The following is a 21,874-nucleotide window of genomic DNA, read 5'->3' as shown; positions in this document are numbered from 1 at the left end:
AAATCTGCACAGATTGTTGGTAAGTATAGGTACAGCTCATAAATGTTGACGAAGATTTACACTATGTGATATCTGAAAATATTTGACACACTTCACTGATTATCTAGAATGTCCGTGTTAACCCTAGCCTTTCATACAATCCTTAATTTCTGGTTTTATGTCACTATACTGCACAAAATTATCAATCTGATCACATTAAACTCCTTCAGCAGAACAAAATTCTTGTACAACTGTATAACACTGTAAATATACATAATGAATTAAGCAACAGTAATAGTGAAAGTGAAAAAAGATTCTGCATCTGAATATGTCTTCATCAGGGAGATGTTGACATGCCTCATAGTGAGATGGAGATTATATTGGTGATATTTGTAAAAGAGACATAAAAAAAAAAGAAAGGAGAGAGAAACAACGAATACAACATTTAAAAGTTGATGAGTGGTATTAAAAGATTTCTTTTTATGTCAGTTCTGGTTTCGGACAGAAAGTACCAGGCCATTTAATTGTAATTAAAGAACAGGTCCCCACAATCAAGGTAGTTGAAGAAATTGTGAAAAACCACATACATCATCAAAACATGCACATATTGCATCCAAAGATTATTGTGTCAGAAGATACAAAGTGAAAAGGAGACAGGTCATGTTATGGCATCTAATTTCAGAACATACAAGATAATTACTGCTGCAATCCCATGGGGATAAGGCAGATGAAATCATAATTTGGTGGACAATTACAGGATTGTCTCACGGTCTTTACAGCCTACAAGTCCAAATGTCATATGCGAAGTTACTTGCACTGCGTTGTGATTATTTAAAAGTTGTCAGATAAATGAAAATTATTGCTGTTAAGTACATTATGTTCAGTAAATTCAATTCAGTGACAGCTCATTCAAACAGCTAAGAATTAATGCACTCTTTGGAGTGTTGTTCAACTTTCTAATTAACACAAAAAGTTATATATACAATTTTTGTTTGTTTGTAGGTATCTCTCTGCAGTCCTAGTACACACTGAAATCCCCACAGCACAGTACCATAACACTTTGCTACAGCAGCCCAAACAAAATGTTGCAGTCCACTGATAAAGGGGAGTACTGTCCAGTAATTTGTTTTCTGCATTTGAAGGGGAACACTGCTGCAAAATTCATGCTGAGTTGGTGGATCTGTACAGCAACGATGCACCATCATACAGTGAGGTCAAATAAGTCTGAATGATAAAGAAGAAAGTAGCAGGACATTTGTGAAAATCCTTGACAAACTGAGGATTTCAAGAGACATGGACATACCGTCACCTTTAGATCAGCGTATCAAAATCAAGGTGAAAGTGGAAAAAATGAAAATTGGTCATTCATCAATTTTTGACATTTTGCACAAAATTTTGAACATGATGAATAACATTACTTACTGGGTTCTGTAACTGTTTACACCTATTGAAAACGCCCACAACATCAAGGCAGCAACTAAATTGTGGGAGGTGCCTTGGGCCAATCAAAATCACTTTTTCAGTATCGCAGTCATCATGGATTAATACTGGATACATCACAATGACCATGAGACCAAGGAGTAAAGCAATCGGCAGTAACATGTGGATTCACAACCATCCCTCAAGCAAGATTATGATGAGTGTTTAGGGGATGCCATGGTGTTGTGCAACAGCCTATGTTCACAAGGGGCAAATCAACACAGGCAAATGCTGTGGAAATTCCTTGATAAGGATGTGGGAAGCTGTTATGACGTATCATGTTAGGAGACTGTCCAAGGGGGTGTTTTTGCTCCATGACAGTGCCCCAACTCATACTGCACATGACAGTCACACATGCTCACCCTCTCATATTCTCCTGACTTTTATCAGTTTTCCAGGATGACAAACCCATTGCGTAGTACCATCCACGTATGATGAGATGGTAATTTTGTAAGTGGATCATTTCTTGAACAGCCAAGACATAGATTTCTACAACCAAGGTTTCCACCAAGTCAGCCATCAAGAGGAAAAAAAGTGGTGGACTGAAGACTGAATATGTGAGAAGGACAAATATCATCACCAAGTTTCATAGTCCTAATTTGATTTTTTTTGTTTCGAGGTGATATTTCTTTATGACTGTCTAACGTCTCTTCACCTCCAGAGCTGCAGTTTGTGGCTTTGTCATTGTGTCCTAAAATGCAGTCATTAGTTTTATCTGAATCTGTCCCTGGAGATTAGATTCTCTGCTAATTGTGTCATGGAGATAATCTGCTGCCGTATACTAACATGTGAACCTTGTAATGCAGTTGAGTAAAATGTTTTCTTGATACAGTATCTGTTTATCCTGCTCCTTCTCATGGTGCGAATCACAGCTTACAGTGTAAGTTACATGAACAAGAGACTTGAGCTAACAGAAACGCAATACCCAAATTTGGAAGAAGGAAATCTGAGGACTTTTAGTACCCTTGCTTACACAGAGTCAGCTGAACTCTCCTATCTGTTCTTATCGCACTCCTGCTAATAATTTTTGTTCTCTTTACTTATTTTTCAATTTATGTATATTTTCCAAGTAATATACGTGTGGCAGGTACTGAAATATCTGAATACCTTTACTATTCTTTCCCCAGTTGGATTCATTATTCAAGGCATTTTTTCCAGTATGCTGACTCCAGTGCTGTATCTAGTTTTACTGGAAATCTTGTTAATCAAAATATACAAATCATTGAACTTTCTACTACACTATGACTGTCACTTTTGTGAGAGTTAATCTGCATTTACAGAAATAATGACACCACTCATCAGGAAGACTGGCAGTCCAAATTATCAGTAATGTACTTCAGTTTCAGTGAAACTAATTAATTTCTGAGACAACTAACACTAGCGCTCATGACCAACTACATACTACAGTGTAGTGAACCAGCCATGTACGAGCATATTATTGTGAGCCCGAATGGTATACTGCAGCAACACTGAGATCAGGTAGGCACAGGATGATGTTATAGTAGTAATTCAACAATGTCAATGCAGTATTGCAAGTCAGGTTAGCTTGTTGAAACAGTTGACCGAGCTGAGCGATAGTGCATGAATTTGTGCAGTAAGGTGCAAGGCAGAGTTCCACACTGGCAGTGGCATTTCAGGATACACAACTGTTAAAGGTGCACATGCGCAACAAGCATACCGCTACCGAATTTTACTGGGCTTATCCTTAGTCTCACAGCCCTACCGGGATGCCAAGGCTGTGCCAAGCAATATCACTACACGGAACTGCCCGTATTCATCACCGGTTCAAGGCCATGGTGGGGCAACAGCTCTACACACTGAGTCTCTCGCTGGTATTCTCCAGCAGCACGTCCAACTCCTGCCCCGGGGGCACTAGGTCCCTCTCCATGCACACTTAGTTTATTGTGGCAGACTCCACTCGCTGTGATGCAGCCAAGTGACCACCCAGGGCCATGGCAGTGCAACAGATATGGCATCATTGAGAGTACACAATGCTCACATGGAATTCTTGCTGCCAGCTTACAAAATTTGGACTCTGGCACATGGCAAAGGCTCTGTGTCAGCAATTCGGGGTGTGCTAGCTGCCAGCCCAGCAGAACTCAGAAGCCAGCTGGCCACTTGCCTAGTGTACTACACAGTGCAGATGTCACAATTACGAACTTGCTAACTTTGCAGCTCCCTTTCTCTGAAGCTTCCCCCCCCCCCCACTTCCTCCCCCATCATCCACTCATACCATCCTCGTTCACAGCTACAGCTGCAGCTGCAGCTCCCAGCACTGGATGTGCTACAGCAGATTTTGCCTCTGTGCTTTTCGGATTCCAATCTTTATCATAACACTTTTGTTGGCCTGGATTTTATGCAAAAGCTGACATAATTCACTAATTGACTAAACCATTAATTAATAATTCTGCATAATGTACTGTAATTATCAATATGGTGCTTGTACCTGTAAATGTGGTGTTTTTAACATGGATGGGTAAAACTGTTTCATGTTCTTCAACCGTCACATAGTTCATAAACCGAGTTACTGTTAATATTTATAGTTCATCCAAAATGGAAAAATCTAACTTAGGCATTTTTCAAATGATTATGTGCTTTTTGTGATCATAGTATGTTCTTCAAATAGTCTGAAGCCAACAAATTTTTTCACAGTTTGGGACCAACTTGCACTTGCACAAGACCTATGCAAGATTTCTAGAAAATGCAGTTAGTCTGGAATGTACTAAAGTTCGTAGTTGAGTTTGTGCCTAAACATCTATCAAGCAGCACTTCTAAGTTATCTTTTTACACTGTGTTAATATCTCCATGTAAGCTAAGTACATTTCTGTGTGATATTATTTGTCATCATGCAACTTACCGTTGCCACTAATTTGAGAACCTTCATCTGTCTGACTCCAAGTAAACATGCACTGTGATGGTATTTGCCACTGTGACACTGTGCAGTAAATTTGATGTGCAACCAAACTTCTTAAGTAGTAAACATGACAATAAGCCAAGTTACTCCGAAATCTTTGTAATGTACATTATTTGCAGAATTCCTAGAAATCAATTTACAACTCATCTACACAACTCTTGTCACCTTAACTCCGAGGGCCTAATGGACAATGGAGATACTGCCTCACTGGAACATCAGAGCCAATATTATGTCAAGTTCACTATTTTTATATGAATGGTCCAGTTCATAACCTGATATGAAGATTATGAACATTTTACTAAACAGTAAATGTGACTGTTCATTGGGAGGAAGTATTTAGATATTTAGCAACAGATAATAACAGGAAACAGTGGGGGAGGGGAGGGGGGGGGGGCAAAAATGAAATCAAGAGAGAGAGAGAGAGAGAGAGTAAACACCACTTCCTATCATGTCTTACTGTTTTCATGGTGATCCTTGGTCCTGGTTTCCAAAACAATCCACTAGTCCTTTTCTTCCAACACACTTGTATTTTTCAAGAAGAAAGAAGAAAGACCTCCTGGCTGTGACATCCAGCAACTATGGTCTTTGGTTGCATTTGTTTAATGACATGTTGTAAGTGGGTGTTCTGTCTGGCCTCTGAACATACTTTTCTTTGTGGCTTCACAACAAAGTAAATTCAATCCAGTGACATGGTTTGTCCAGTAATTATTGTGCATCATCATCATCATCATCATCATCACTGTACCTACTCCACATCTGCTAAAACTACTCTGCTCTCTTATAAATCTGGCACCAATAGCTTTCTTATTCAATGACTAATTTAGTAGTGTTTTGCAGTTGTCTCTTGTAAGCTGATACAGGCAAGCAACACCAATATTCACAGTATACCAGTGCCTGCCAACACACAGTTTGGTTACATATTTTTATTACTTGTCTTAACACTGTATTCCTCTTTCTTTACTCATCATAAGGCTTGTGTTACATAATTTCACTTCAGGAACACTGACCTTTCCATTCTACCCACAGGGACATTCAGCAATCCCAGGTGATACAGAAACTGCAGTTTCTAGAACTAATCAGTGTCATTCCGTATTTAGCTTTGGCACCACACAGCTTGACTGGCCTTTTTTATTTTAATGTACCACTGACCCACCAAGCTATACAGTCTCTGTTTGAAGTGCCAGACTACAAGTACAAAGGTCTTGGGTTTGATCCCCAGTCAATCTTAGGATTTTCATCCATCACTTATCTGTTGTTTCACCCCTGACGAAATTTGTTTATGTGAAAACTACCACTGGGTATGCCAGTTCAGAGATTGGAGGAAGACAATGGCATTCCATTCCCAACAGTACCACACCTAGTAAAGTGCTGTGGCGTTCAGAACAATCTTCATATTGGTAACAGTTTTACTTTTTATTAAAATATCATAAATTCAAGCACTTGCATATGGACACACACTCGCCTCACCCCAGCTCTCTCTCTCTCTCTCTCTCTCTCTCTCTCTCTCTCTCTCTCTCTCTCTCTCTCTCTCTCTCTCTGGGAGGGGTGGAATATCAGGAGTGTATAGTGTATGGCCCTATACCTGATTAATGCTAATTATCATATACACAGTTTTGTGGAAACGAAAATTAGAAGTTATAACTTCGCCAATTGTAAACTAAAAAATAGAGAATATATGCTGACAAATACGGCAACAACTGTTAGTATGGAGCAAGAGGCTGTGGTAAAATTTATGGAGGTCACTAAATTCCTGATGTTTGGCAACTAATGAAATTTTTTTACAGACTCATAAAATTTGTTTAAGTTATTGCTTGGGCTGGTTTCAACACATTTTAGGGTGCCTTAACAACCATTTCCCTGAAGCCTACAAACTGCCCACATACAGAGGAATGACCTGAAAACCAATTTCAAATGTTAAGGCACATTATAAAGCAAATATTTGGTACCAGAAATAAACAAAAATAGGACAAATAATCTATGTAGGTTTCATCTACATCTACAATTAATGCATAATATTTTCAAGGTATTGCCAAATCTATTTTTAATGTCTGATAGTAAAAGAAAGTGCGAAGTTGTCAGAAATAATTCACACTTTCAATGAATAACAATGAAATTAGGAAATTCTATGCCATTTCACTGCATGCATCTCTCTTTTAGCAAAATACTTTTAACATCGTAGCAGTTCAACTACCACCATTACAAAATACTTCAATTCAACAAAGAAAGCAACTGCTTCATTTTCTAACACCTAAGCTTTCATTATCTGTTAGAACTTGGTATCCAACAACAACACTTACAATTGTAAACAAAGCACTGTAACTTCGGCTATTAAGATCCATTCACATTAAAATAAAAGTGGAATGCAGAACATTCACGTACCAGTTGGTTCAGCAACGTCAACACTGCCAGGCTTTGAAGCATTCTCACCCTGTTCCTGGACCATTGATGACAACTCATTAGCCTGACGGATAAGGCTCACACGATAGAAGTAGTTCCGCCAGAAGTTTTCTTCACTTATCCTAAAATGATAACCATCCTTTTAGTTGGTAAAAGAAAAGATAGAAAAGAAACACACAATTTTTTAAAGAAAAGGGCTGTAAATGATTGCTTTTAAGTACAGCATTATCAATGAAATTTTTGCCCTCCCTTTTCAAACAGCTGTTAATATTTGCTGACTTTCCACAATGACACCCTCAGTCTTGACTGTGACTTACAGGCAGACAAACATCGCACCATTCCCAGTAACTACAACAAAATGAAACTTGCACCTTGTGACTTTGCTTCCACTGGAAGTTGCATTCACCAAATGAACTGACAATACATCAAAATGTTTTAAGTGCTTTCCTTTTCCCATCTGCTTACCAAAATAACTGGTACCCAAAATTAACAACAACCATCACTGGATTTCGTTAAGAGTGGCAATAAAGGAATCAAGAAACAATACAACGAAAGTATCTACATGATACCAACATTTCCACTAGTAGGGAATAGATTAAATGATTACAGTGTTGATGCAATATCACCACACACAACTTTTTTTATACGTCAGAAAAAGAAATAGCTACACTGATATAACAGCAGTATAAAAATTCATGCCATCTTTTATAGAAAGATGATCATGTTTAACTACATACTACCTACACAAAACTTCATACACTCTAAAAAGAAAAACTTATTTTATGATAGCCACAAAGGCTTTCCTTCGGGACCTGAGGAAAGTAAATGAAACATTGGTAAATTCTGGTAATTCTGGTGTGTGTGTCTCAAAAATGATGTCCACAGAATCAGGATAGGCACTCATTAGTTGCAGTTCCCTCAGTGGTAAGAAGCAACTTTGATGATGTAGCCTGTTCAAATGTTTATCACATCACTGCTTGAAGTAAATCGGCCGAAAACGTTTTTAGATTGTTGGAAACACAGTTTATTTTTATGCTGAAACCAGATTACGATAATGCTGAATATAAAAGAGATATGAATAACCTTAACTTACAAACACTGTGATTACTGAAAATATTTCAGATAAATTAGAATTTAAGGTACCCAGCTTTGCCCTACTTTTCCTAACACACACAGTCTAGACTGCAGCTACACTAATATTATAGAAAATTGCAACACCAATGTACTATGAAGAGGTTTACAACAACACAAAAATAATTAAATTTACATAACTATATGTGATCTCTTAGAACTTCTGTATGGTGTTAACTACCTATGTGCTGCATATAGACGCTTTAAAGCTTGAGGAATCAAAAAGCCCTAGATATTAACCACAGAGTTCATATGTGGGTACACAAATTGACAGAAATTGTTACAGTGCCAGAATGGGAAAGTTGCTGGACAATCGTATCCACATACTTATTCAACCATAACAAAAATATGAAGGCCAAGGAAAAAATGATACTCTTATTGGTTTTCTAAGAAGGCTTCCACATTCCTCCAGTTTTGGTTGTGCCTGTGTGATGTGCAGTTGGGTGCAGTGGGCCACTGCTCATACAGCAGCCTGTACTTTTCATTTTTGTCACACTGTTTGGTATTAGGTTGGTGCAGAAGTTCATAGTGTTTTTTGTATGCATGTTCATTTTCCTGTTGTTATGTTTTTTATCAATTGTCATTTTTATTTGCAGTTCACTGTTGCTATCCAAATTTACGTACTGTCATGCTGACATTTGCGAGATAGTGAGTGGACCTGTGAACCCAACAAAATTGAGTATCAAATGGAGAAATCTGAATGTTTCCAACATATTCTTCTGTTTGAGGTCAATGAAAAGGGCATCCAAAAACATTTATGCCATGTATGGGTATAATACCACTGGACAGAGCACAGCAAGAAAATGGTTTTCTTGATTAAGGGGACCACACAACGGTTCAGGTTGAAAAAAACCTATTTTCGATTTTCACCATCTTTCGATATATTAAGGTTTTATTTAAGGACTGTGAAAAGGATTTTGCTGAATTTTTTTCTTTTTTCCCCCGAGCATTTAAAGAGCATTTCCCTACCATGTGTGTTTATGTGCCACGCTCACTTTTCTGTCACCCACTTTTCTGCATGTATTTTAGATCTTTATATCCTCTACATTGCATGTTAGGGATTTTTTTTTTACTCCCAAGTGTGTTGCTATCCTTGGAATGCAATGGTCAGTATTCTTTTGTTTCTGCTGTTTGTAAACAACATGCTTTGAAACACTCGGTTAGTTTTGTTCAAGTGTGATTGAGAGTAGTTGTTATACTTACGTTTGCAGTGCTTGCTTACGTGTGTTTTGTTGTGTTTATTGAAGATGACAAAACGTAACGGCATTTTCAAGAGATGACAATTTAGAGGAAACAAGTTTAGAAACAAGAGCTTATGTTACCTGGCAACGATGTTTCTAATTGCAATTCTTCAACAAGTGCATCATCAAAGAAGCTCTCACTATTTCAAGAGAGTTACAACGAATTAACTGTAAGTTACAATGGGTGCAGCAACATTATTATAAATTCGAGAACATTGTCAGATGTAATTTCTAAATTTGTTCACTGTAGACAGTATGGTGGGCCACAAAGTGTAAAAATTTGTTGAGAGTGCCAGTCGGAGAAAATGCCCAGCAATTGCTTTGGATTTAATTTGCACTAAATGCTCAGCTGTGATTTCATTTATGAGTTCTTCAAAATCAGATGTAAGTGGCCCTTATGAAATCAATACTAGATTAGTTTATGCCTTACGATCCATTGGCAAGGGCATGGCTGCAGGGAGAACATTTTGTTCAGTGATGAACTTACATCAATCGCCAAATAAATTTGAAAAACTGACTGCAATATTAGAGAAAGCTGTATGTGAGATCAGTGAGGAAAGCATGAAACTGGCTGCTAGGGAAGCAGTGGAACAAAATGATGGATGTTCGGGTACTGCAGTTGCACTTGATGGAAGTTGGCAGAAAAGAGGACATACTTCTCTGAATGCAGTAGTGACTGCCATGAGTGTAGACACTGGTAAAGTGTTAGATGTGGAGATAATGTCTAAATATTGCAAATGTTGTAAAGTCAATAAACATAAAGAACACAACTGTGTGGCTAATTTTAGAGGAACAAGTTATGGCATAGAAGTTCATGGAGTACAACAAATATTTCATTGCTCCGTAGAAACAAGAGATGTATGGTACACCAAATATTTGGGTGATGGTGACAGTAAGGCAGACAACAATGTGGTGAACTCTAAGCCATATGGAGATGCCATTATTAGCAAAATAGAATGTGTAGGCCATGTTCAAAAATGTTTGGGAACAAGGCTGAGAAAACTAACTGTTGAAATGAAAGGAAAAAAATTAAAAGATGGAAAATTGTTGACCGGACAGGGTCAGTTAACTAAAACTGAAATAGAAAACTGGCAGGTATACTATGGGCAGGCAATTAAGAGAAATAAATAAAATCTGGAGGCAATGAAGAGAGATGTTTGGGCCATATTCTTCCGTAAGTTCTGTACTGATAAGTCATGTCATGGGTTGTGTCCATCAGGATAAAATTCATGGTGCAAATACAATAGGGCTCAGGCAACTGGAGAATCTTATTCTCACCAGCATTCTCTTCCTGCTGCAATCACACCAATTAAATCTACATTCCTGGAAATGGAAAAAAGAACACATTGACACCGGTGTGTCAGACCCACCATACTTGCTCCGGACACTGCGAGAGGGCTGTACAAGCAATGATCACACGCACGGCACAGCGGACACACCAGGAACCGCGGTGTTGGCTGTCTAATGGCGCTAGCTGCGCAGCATTTGTGCACCGCCGTCGTCAGTGTCAGCCAGTTTGCCGTGGCATACGGAGCTCCATCGCAGTCTTTAACACTGGTAGCATGCCACGACAGCGTGGACGTGAACCGTATGTGCAGTTGACGGACTTTGAGCGAGGGCGTATAGTGGGCATGCGGGAGGCCAGGTGGACGTACCGCCGAATTGCTCAACACCCGGGGCGTGAGGTCTCCACAGTACATCAATGTTGTCGCCAGTGGTCGGCGGAAGGTGCACGTGCCCGTCGACCTGGGACCGGACCGCAGCGACGCACGGATGCACGCCAAGACCGTAGGTTCCTACGCAGTGCTGTAGGGGACCGCACCGCCACTTCCCAGCAAATTAGGGACACTGTTGCTCCTGGGGTATCGGCGAGGACCATTCGCAACCGTCTCCATGAAGCTGGGCTACGGTCCCGCACACCGTTAGGCCGTCTTCCGCTCACGCCCCAACATCGTGCAGCCCGCCTCCAGTGGTGTCGCGACAGGCATGAATGGAGGGACGAATGGAGACGTGTCGTCTTCAGCGATGAGAGTCGCTTCTGCCTTGGTGCCAATGATGGTCGTATGCGTGTTTGGCGCCGTGCAGGTGGGCGCCACAATCAGGACTGCATACGACCGAGGCACACAGGGCCAACACCCGGCATCATGGTGTGGGGAGCGATCTCCTACACTGGCCGTACACCACTGGTGATCGTCAAGGGGACACTGAATAGTGCACGGTACATCCAAACCGTCATCGAACCCATCGTTCTACCATTCCTAGACCGGCAAGGGAACTTGCTGTTCCAACAGGACAATGCACGTCCGCATGTATCCCGTGCCACCCAACGTGCTCTAGAAGGTGTAAGTCAACTACCCTGGCCAGCAAGATCTCCGGATCTGTCCCCCATTGAGCATGTTTGGGACTGGATGAAGCGTCGTCTCACTAGGTCTGCACGTCCAGCACGAACGCTGGTCCAACTGAGGCGCCAGGTGGAAATGGCATGGCAAGCCGTTCCACAGGACTACATCCAGCATCTCTACGATCGTCTCCATGGGAGAATAGCAGCCTGCATTGCTGCGAAAGGTGGATATACACTGTACTAGTGCTGACATTGTGCATGCTCTGTTGCCTGTGTCTATGTGCCTGTGGTTCTGTCAGTGTGATCATGTGATGTATCTGACCCCAGGAATGTGTCAATAAAGTTTCCCCTTCCTGGGACAATGAATTCACGGTGTTCTTATTTCAATTTCCAGGAGTGTATTTACAGAGTCTTGGCTCATCCTGACCTTCTAAGGAAATGTCTGCATGGGCAGACACAGAACCCAAATGAATATTTCAACAGCATAATTTGAAACCTCCTTCCTAAAACTGTATTTGTAGGATGAACCAGGAGTTCATGATGTTGTTATTACATTCAATTATGGTAATATTGGAAAGATTTGGGTACTGAAAAATCTGGGAATTAATTCTGGTGAAACTATGATCACTGGGCTGCAACATTGGGATAAAATGAGGATAGCTGATGCAGACAGGTCTGCATCTAATATGGCCAAGAAAGCAAGACAAACATCTAGTAGGGTGAAAAAGAAGCTTGAAGACCTGCTAGAGGCCAAAGAAGGGCCATCATATGCAGCAGGGCAGTTTTAATTAACTGTAAGTAACAAATTTCAAAAGCTTTTTCTTTACAGTCAATTTCCCGCAAACTAAAATTTTCAGAACATACGGCCCATTATATCAGAAACTATCATAGAAAAATGAATGAAATTTTCAGACTCTGCATAACATAAAAAGCCACCTCTGGTACTACATTCATTAATATTCCCCCACTAGGAAGTTCACAAAAAAAATATTTTCTGCAGAAAAAACTTAATATTTTTTGTTAATAAATTTAAAAAAGTATTTCTTAAAAACTATAACATGGATAAGGTAGATTTTAGTACAGTTGACTCTATTAGAATCATGTAACATACAGTAAAAACATTAAGGCCCTGCATCAAATAGTTTCTTCAGAAATGGGTCAAATACTTGCCTAAATTAACATGGGTTAGATAGGCAGGGTGTAGTCCCCTTAAGGTGGATCATTTTGATGTTATTGACTTTCCACGTGCAGAAAGACCTTCAGGTTTAGACGAATACCATATGAACGCATTAATCCACAATGATCATATCAATGGAATCAAGAACTGGCAGATGTGATGAAATGTAATCCTTCTACCACTGTGTGACATTTGCACACAATGGGTAAGGCTCAAAAATTAGGTCTATGGGTACCACATGCTCTAAGCCAAAATCACAAACATCAGTGGATGGCCATATGCGCACCTTTACTTACTCATCGCCAATTAGCTCGTGAAGAACATGAACCATTCCTATCCTGTATAGTCAATGGTGATGAGAAATTGTGTGCCTATGCTAACATAAGGAAAAGGAAGGATTGGTTAAGTCGAAACAAAGCAGCAACTCCCCTTGCAAAGATCTGCTTCTTCCACAAAAGATAATTTTATGCAGCTGGTGGAACAACGATTGTGTGGTGTACTACAAATTGTTTCTCAGAGGTGTAGCTATCACTGTTGACATTTATTTTCAACATCTGAGATGTCTTGCAGACCCATTCCAAGAACACCACCCAGAAAGACTGCATGAAGTGATTCTACTCCATGATAATGCCTGCATTCTACTAGACTGACCACACCCAACTTGTTCACCTTATCTTGCACCCTCAGATTTCCACCTTTTCCACTCTCTTTCCAACAACCTTGAAGGAACTTCCTTTCAGGATGAAAAAACACTCCAAACATGGCCCCACGACTTCTTTGCTTCAAAATCACATGATTCTACAGTCGCAGAATCGAAAAGTTACACTGTTTTAAATAGTGAGGGAGAATATATTATTGATGAGTGAAGTCTCAGTTATGTGTATCTGTTGCGTTTATCAAAATTACAGAAAAAATGCTACAAACTTATGCAACAACTCTACAGCCTCACATACAACACTATCAGATAGAGACTAGGACTTGTTTTATTTTTCTTATTTATATTTTGTGTATTTCTTTGTTTTAGCAGTGTAGATTTCGGACTTTTGCAGTGCCACAGACAAGCAGTTCAATCTCCCTTGTTGCTGTGGTCTGCTTGCACTTTTCCTGTTGACTGGCTAATTCAGAATATAGCAGGAAATGAATTGCAACAGTGCTTGTGTGGACATAAGGGAGATTAGTCATTATCCAGACAAGGCATCATCTTTATGATGATGCCCTATGCTGAAGTGGCAGTGGAGCAACTGTGGCAAAAGCTGCAGTGCTTCTGGTGCCACCAGGACCCCTTGCAAACCTACATCTTTCGATGCACAAGAGCTAGTGAGTTTGTCCTCATCTGAGGTTGATGGGGTGGAAAAAATACCTGCTTGAAACATCATTTTATTCTACTGAAAAATTGTTCTTCTGTAATAAGGAAACAGTTTATGTGCAGCTCTTCTGTTGCACACATGATCCGAACTCCTGTTAACCATACCCTTATCAGTCAAATGTTTAAGTAACAAAAACAAGACACACTATGAAATTACACACTATGTTTTCATCCGAATTTTCATAGCTGAAGAAAGAGAGGGAAATACATATATTGAATATCAAATTGACCAGCCTGATGCCAACATTGCAAAACAGGGTTTAATTGTTAGAAAAATATAATTAAGAAAAGCCTAATTGGTGATTTGCGGGAAATCTGAAATGTTTCACAAATAGCTACTGCTACCTTTGCAAGTGAAGCATCAGAAAATTTCTCTCTTTAGGGCCTAGCTGTTTTGCATACAAAATTTTGCATTGGTGCAATATTCAACTGACAAAATGGCTTCTTTCAAACCTAAATTCAAGACTTTTGAAAGCAAAAGAGGCTAGGAGACCAATTATGTAAACATCTCTTTGATAACACCTCAGTGTTGTTGCATCTCTGAAGAAGATTGCTGTTCCTCTTGCAGCCATTGGCACCTCACAGTTGAAAGCTGGCAACGGCACTGCTAGTTGTCGGGAATCTTCTCACGTTAACTCGACTACAGAATGTCTCTAGTATCACCTGAGGTGAGCAAGCACAGCTGAATACAAAAGATGCCCGGTAAATGTGAAAGATCATCCAGAAACAATGAAGGCAGCGAAACACATGAGAAGACAGAGAATGGTGAAAATGATCAAGGAGCACAGAATTACATGAAAGTAGTGAGAAAATTTCTTGCAGACATAGACACTTTCGCCAACCGACTCTTGCTGTGTTTGCGATCGCCAATATTTTCTACATCTTTCCACATGGTGTGGAGATAACACAAGGGTTTCTGATGATAGAGAACTGTTCACAAGATGCTATCACTAACTGACCGGGCACTGCAACTTTTCTCACACAAGGTGCAACATAAAGGAATTGTAAGAAGTGGCGTCTCTCTTCATTGGCTTGTCTTTTGCAGAGAAGTGTTATCTTGTGTTATTCCACACATTTATAAACATCCAAAAGTAACTTCAATTAATTAACAGAAAGGACAAAGAGGTCATTTGTTGTTTCCGACAAATCATGGAGGAAGTATAGGAACATCTGCCAAGCAATCTTATAAATATCGTCATTGCCTTTGATTAATACACAGATGAATTTTGACATTTGACTACAAATCATGCAAGCTGGTTTTTAATTACCTTAAGAAGCACAAACACCTGTAAGTCAACATAAATTTTGAAAAATTGGCTAGCTCTGCAAATGATTCGCATTTCCATGAAACATTGGCTTCAAAGCAGCCATCAAAGGACATGTAAAAAACAGAAAAGACATCAAGCACTGTATTAGGAATGCATTTTACGAGAGTAGGAGTAAAAGAGACAGCTACTCCTATCTTCAAACTTCCACAAATCAGGCAAATTTGAGGCATTACCTTCAGGGTGGTAACTTTAACCGCTGTTGTGGCTGTTGCTGTTTGGGAAGCAAGCTTGAAGCCCATAATCTCATGGTGAAATGCACAATTTTGTCAAGTGCATACGCTATTCGCAGAAACAAGTGACAGAAATTGGGTCACATTATGCTTATGACAAATGAAATAAATAGGTTACATCAACACTATAACAATTATTCAAGCTGTTCTCTCTGTTTCTAGTCTTAGCAGAGAAGTAATGTTGATCAACTGCTTGAACAGTAGTTAAGTAACAAAGCAGGGTTTGAGATTGGACAATACCGCTTGGTCTGAAGACTTATATACTAGTAATGGATGGGATTCAGTTAGTCATGAACATTTTAGTGACTATCTAATAATGCCTGGTGAAAACACGACTATGGTTTTGCATCACAGTCATAGCCTGCAATTACTACATTGGCTGGCAAACTTTAATTCCTGCTGGTTATCGTTTGACATTATCTCCTTGCAACTGCAATCATCAATCATCATGGCTTACTGATAGTTATACTCAGGCATCTCAGAAAAAAAAGGAGGAGGAGGAGGAGGAGGAGGAGGAGAAGAAAAAGAAGAAGAAGAAAGAAAAAGAGCTTCACTGAATCATGAACTGAAAAACAAATGCTTTTTCCACCTTTGTGCACAACACTCCAGTTGAAGTTCAAAGAGATGTTGCTTCACACTGCCGAAACTGGAACAGTTTCTGAATATTCGATTCTGACGAAGGCAGAACAGCGATTGAAAAACATGTTCTGCTGGCGAATAAAGAATTTCAGCCACCAGTCATTGAGTGTTCAGGGTGGGGAAAGAGGGGGGGGGGGGGGGGGATGAGAAAGTAGATAGTTTGTCACAAACATAAAGCTGGAAAAACCTGCTGTCCATTACATCAAATATATTTGGAAGATATCTGTAACGACCTGTAAGTATTTCCAGCAGCATGTTACAGGTGGCGAATAAAAGATTCTGGCTCAGTGATTATCTTTTTTTTTAATGCTCACAGATTAGTTGGTTGATTTGGGGGAGGGGACCAAACAGCAAGGTCATCAGTCTTTATCCTCCCAGAGGAGTTGAGTAAGAGTGTGCAAATGAAAATATCAATGATGTGAATAATTTAAGCACCCTACGCTCTGGAATATTAAACATGGCGAAGCTGACAGATCTGAACTCATATTTTTGTAATATGCATTGTTGTTCACGTTACTGGACCAGCCCATCAAGTGATCTCGTCGGAATGGTCAACCAGTTAAGATCTTTTTCCGATTCCATATTCTCGGCTCTAATGACCCTTTCTGGCATTAAGTTATCAGCAATCTGTGCATTCTTGACAGCACTCCAACCACGACAATGTCATCCCAAGAGAGGATGGCGTAGTTACTCAAATTTCTGGCTAATCTGACATGCTAATTTATATCATTGCTTTATCAAATATGCAATGTAATTTTGAAGACAAATATATTGAAAAGACATGTCACTGATTACTTTATCCATTTTGAATTTCACATGAAAGGTTTCGTGCATGCCCACATACTGCGCTAGATGAGGATTTTTCTGACGTCAAGGGTCAATTACTATAATCTTCACATTATCAAGCTAAGGCAAGCCAATATAAACATTCAACCAGTTGGTTCTAGGACTTGTACTGTCATTTATATTTTGAAATACATTGCCACAGCTGAGAGACATTATCAGCAAAAATATTCTACCAACTGTAGAAACAGCTCTGTGAAAAGGAAGGGGCAAAAAGTCATCTCTTTGTTTGATGACACCAACATTCTGAACAGCCAATAAATGTAAACACAAGAGGCAACTGTGATGCTTTGTAATCGTAAGCTGCATCTCTCGGGTAGGTAGGACATATTCTTGAGCACTGTTCACAAATAAGAATGGCTAAGGTCAGTCTCACGACCATATTTTTAATCTGCAGCACCTCTTCAGTTTCATGGGACTCCGTCAGAGTAAGCGACAGCACGATTTAATCTGCAGCACCCCTTCAGTTTCATGGGACTCCGTCAGAGTAAGCGACAGCACGATAATGTGTTCACTGAATTGATCTATCAACTTTGTGAAGCCAAGTTCACTTCTGATGACATAAGTGTCCTCTACAGCAGAATATATCCCAAGGATTTAAGGTCAGGGACCAGGAGAAGCAGTTACTTCAGATTCATCCAATAAATGCACAAAACACTACCTGCAGAACCGGCTGCAACAGTTAATAAAATTTGCGCAATTGGTATATACTCCGGAATGTAAGGGGACACAAGAAAGCCAGCATTGAAAAAGCATAGTAAACTAAACATCAATGACTGTGGTAGACTTGCTGATGAAATTAATATTGGAGTCGGCAGTATAGTCCAATCCACGAACAATGGCGGTTTGCACGTGTCGAGTCATGGTCAAAGCTTGCATTATTGACAATTCAAGTGGCAGTTGGGGTGGGCGCATTCTTTCTGCTTGTAGAAAGAATACATACTGCAAATTACATCTCTCGCTTACTAATGCAGAATTTATCACTTACTACCACTATTAGCGATGACAGCTCACAACAAATGGAAACGGAATTCACTTAACAACTTGCTACGATCACATTTAGTGCTCGCACTAGCTACAGTGTTCACAGCAGAGCACTCTGAACGCTCACTGGCTGTCAGAACATACGTGACGTAGGAGTGCAGAACAAGCCTTAACTCTACCACCATCATTAGTGACTAACTATAGGCTTATGTTGAGGATATACATGCCTGATAGCACTGGTCTTATCAACTGGTATTGGGTGAAATTGTTGAGATTAATTGGATCCATCAAGTTTCAGCTTCACAAAGGTCAATAACCACTGCCAGTTCTCTTTTGCTTAGACAATCATTCCCTCATTTCAACTAATAATCAACATCTTAACACCATTCAACAGATAGCTGTTGATTAGAGCGGGAAATTCTACACAAAAATGCAGCAGTTTCAGTTATCTTTGACAATGAGCTGGGCAACAGCTCCTCTTAAGTTGCAAGGGCTAACTTTGTCTCCTTCAGGCGCAGTCTGCTTGGGGAGATGAATATTTGTTACTCGTTAAGTGTATATGATGTTAACCAGATTTCCACCTTGGGACTCTTTTTGTCCATTTTGGATGATACTGATGAAGGTCAAATGTTGCATGGCTGCTCCTCATCAGTAGTTGTCTATGAGTATGCACATTTGAGAGGCTTTCCACTGTTTGACGCAGAGCAGCACTTTACAGTTACAGGACTTCCTGAGACTACTATCCAATTGTTCTGAGACGATGACAACAGTGAACATAAAGGTCGAGCATCTCAGGAACTGAAGAAGATGGCAGAATTCTACTTATGACATTAGAAACCATGGATTTCTTTGTTTCATGCCGGGAAAATAAAATAAATATCAAATCATAGCACAAACTGGAATGTCTCTGCTTTTCCTCGGTCAGTACTTAATTATGTTGTACTTTACATTTTCTGAACAAAAATTCAAAATACAAATAAAATTTTAAAAAATTGAGAAAAAGATATTAAATGTTTTGTGAAATCATTTGCCTAAAAGTAAGAAATAATACAGATTAGAGAAACATTTGACACATCTTCAAATTATTTTCAAAATCTTGCACAGCAAGATAGATGCCAATTTAGAATTTAATTTTTAACTTATAATCTTGGAATATTAAACAGTATTACAGGATACTTGTCTGATGGATCATGTAGATAGTGCAGTTGCTGTTGTGTGGCCTTGACATATTTCTACACTCCTGGAAATTGAAATAAGAACACCGTGAATTCATTGTCCCAGGAAGGGGAAACTTTATTGACACATTCCTGGGGTCAGATACATCACATGATCACACTGACAGAACCACAGGCACATAGACACAGGCAGCAGAGCATGCACAATGTCGGCACTAGTACAGTGTATATCCACCTTTCGCAGCAATGCAGGCTGCTATTCTCCCATGGAGACGATCGTAGAGATGCTGGATGTAGTCCTGTGGAACGGCTTGCCATGCCATTTCCACCTGGCGCCTCAGTTGGACCAGCGTTCGTGCTGGACGTGCAGACCGCGTGAGACGACGCTTCATCCAGTCCCAAACATGCTCAATGGGGGACAGATCCGGAGATCTTGCTGGCCAGGGTAGTTGACTTACACCTTCTAGAGCACGTTGGGTGGCACGGGATACATGCGGACGTGCATTGTCCTGTTGGAACAGCAAGTTCCCTTGCCGGTCTAGGAATGGTAGAACGATGGGTTCGATGACGGTTTGGATGTACCGTGCACTATTCATTGTCCCCTCGACGATCACCAGTGGTGTACGGCCAGTGTAGGAGATCGCTCCCCACACCATGATGCCGGGTGTTGGCCCTGTGTGCCTCGGTCGTATGCAGTCCTGATTGTGGCGCTCACCTGCACGGCGCCAAACACGCATACGACCATCATTGGCACCAAGGCAGAAGCGACTCTCATCGCTGAAGACGACACGTCTCCATTCGTCCCTCCATTCACGCCTGTCGCGACACCACTGGAGGCGGGCTGCACGATGTTGGGGCGTGAGCGGAAGACGGCCTAACGGTGTGCGGGACCGTAGCCCAGCTTCATGGAGACGGTTGCGAATGGTCCTCGCCGATACCCCAGGAGCAACAGTGTCCCTAATTTGCTGGGAAGTGGCGGTGCGGTCCCCTACGGCACTGCGTAGGATCCTACGGTCTTGGCGTGCATCCGTGCGTCGCTGCGGTCCGGTCCCAGGTCGACGGGCACGTGCACCTTCCGCCGACCACTGGCGACAACATCGATGTACTGTGGAGACCTCACGCCCCACGTGTTGAGCAATTCGGCGGTACGTCCACCCGGCCTCCCGCATGCCCACTATACGCCCTCGCTCAAAGTCCGTCAACTGCACATACGGTTCACGTCCACGCTGTCGCGGCATGCTACCAGTGTTAAAGACTGCGATGGAGCTCCGTATGCCACGGCAAACTGGCTGACACTGACGGCGGCGGTGCACAAATGCTGCGCAGCTAGCGCCATTCGACGGCCAACACCGCGGTTCCTGGTGTGTCCGCTGTGCCGTGTGTGTGATCATTGCTTGTACAGCCCTCTCGCAGTGTCCGGAGCAAGTATGGTGGGTCTGACACACCGGTGTCAATGTGTTCTTTTTTCCATTTCCAGGAGTGTATTATCTGTGCCCAAATGTGTAAATAATTCCAACAATTTGTCGCCCTTAAAAATTTTTCTATAGAGAATTTTTCAAATATCAACAAAGAGAAGGTGTGTGCTACAAGAAGTAATATCACGCTTATAAGTGCTGTTGCCATCATTGCTGTGTCATTCCGATCATCATCCGAATGTGTGTCAAATGCTTTTCCAGTCTGCTTTATTTCATACTTTTAGACAAACAATTTCACAAAACATTCTACTTTTTTTTAATTTTGTTTTCCTTTATTTCATATGATCTTTAGGCTATTACGACATCAACTGTACTTGTAACCTACTGTGAAAATATGTATTTCAATCAAAATCTGTAATGGAAAAGTTATGTTGAACACACCACTCCTGCAATTTATTACTACTATTACATAGTTACCGTAATTGATCTTATTATTGCTGATATTCTATGTATGGATATTCATGTTTTATGGATTGATTTATTCTGCATCTGCATGACTTTCTCACACATCAGATCTACAGAAAATGTGTACCATAAAGAAATGAACATTCCATGCTTCACTTCAGTGTAATTTTCCCCAGGTTCCTTTCTGACAATTTTGTCATCGTGTCTTACATAACAGGTTAAATAGTAGTGCCATTAATGAAAGAAATGGGTGTTGGAACCACTTTGCAATTAGCAACAGTATAAAGTCACTGAGTCAAAGTACACAAAAGTTCCAAAAGAATTTTGTGTAAGTTCGACAGATGTATCAACACATGAAATTTCAATCAGACAGGGGGGGGGGGGAAGGAGGGGGGGGAGGGGGAGGGAGAGGGAGAGGCAAACACTTGTCACCTGTGATTCCACTCCTCTCAGTAAAACAATGGCCTTAACATGGACACAAAATTAATCCTGCTTCACTGTCAAACCCTTAATGTTTAATATTATGGCACATTGTATATTATGTAAGTAGATCCTGAAGTAAAAGCTCACGCAAAATAGGTAGCTTCGCATGATACTTTGCACTTTCCATGTCACAGACAATGTATGGTTAAGAGCATTCTACAGTTTCCCCATACCATTCCGGGCCAATGCCAGGGTAGTTCAAACCAAGCATCAACACCTTCCCTTCCCTTATTCATTAATACTAGTAAAATGAGGTAAACTGTTTCACAGGGAGATTCCATGATGAT

The 21,874-nt window shown here is 40.5% G+C and overlaps 1 protein-coding gene across 5 annotated transcripts in view; it reads right to left on the bottom strand.

Annotated features, from left to right (window-relative positions):
* Positions 1 to 21,874, bottom strand: part of LOC126248410 (synapse-associated protein 1) — a 339,042-nt gene that overhangs the window by 16,999 nt on the left and 300,169 nt on the right. For all 5 annotated transcript variants that reach the window (XM_049949366.1, XM_049949367.1, XM_049949370.1 and 2 more), the window contains exon 7: positions 6,752 to 6,891. In XM_049949366.1, the coding sequence (XP_049805323.1) occupies positions 6,752 to 6,891 (140 nt within the window). The remainder of the gene's footprint in view (positions 1 to 6,751; positions 6,892 to 21,874) is intronic.

Source organism: Schistocerca nitens, chromosome 3 (genome assembly GCF_023898315.1).
Source record: "Schistocerca nitens isolate TAMUIC-IGC-003100 chromosome 3, iqSchNite1.1, whole genome shotgun sequence".
In the NCBI taxonomy this organism is placed as follows: domain Eukaryota; kingdom Metazoa; phylum Arthropoda; class Insecta; order Orthoptera; family Acrididae; genus Schistocerca; species Schistocerca nitens.
The sequence above is the reverse complement of the archived record's forward strand: the minus strand, read 5'-3'. Positions and strand labels throughout refer to the sequence as shown.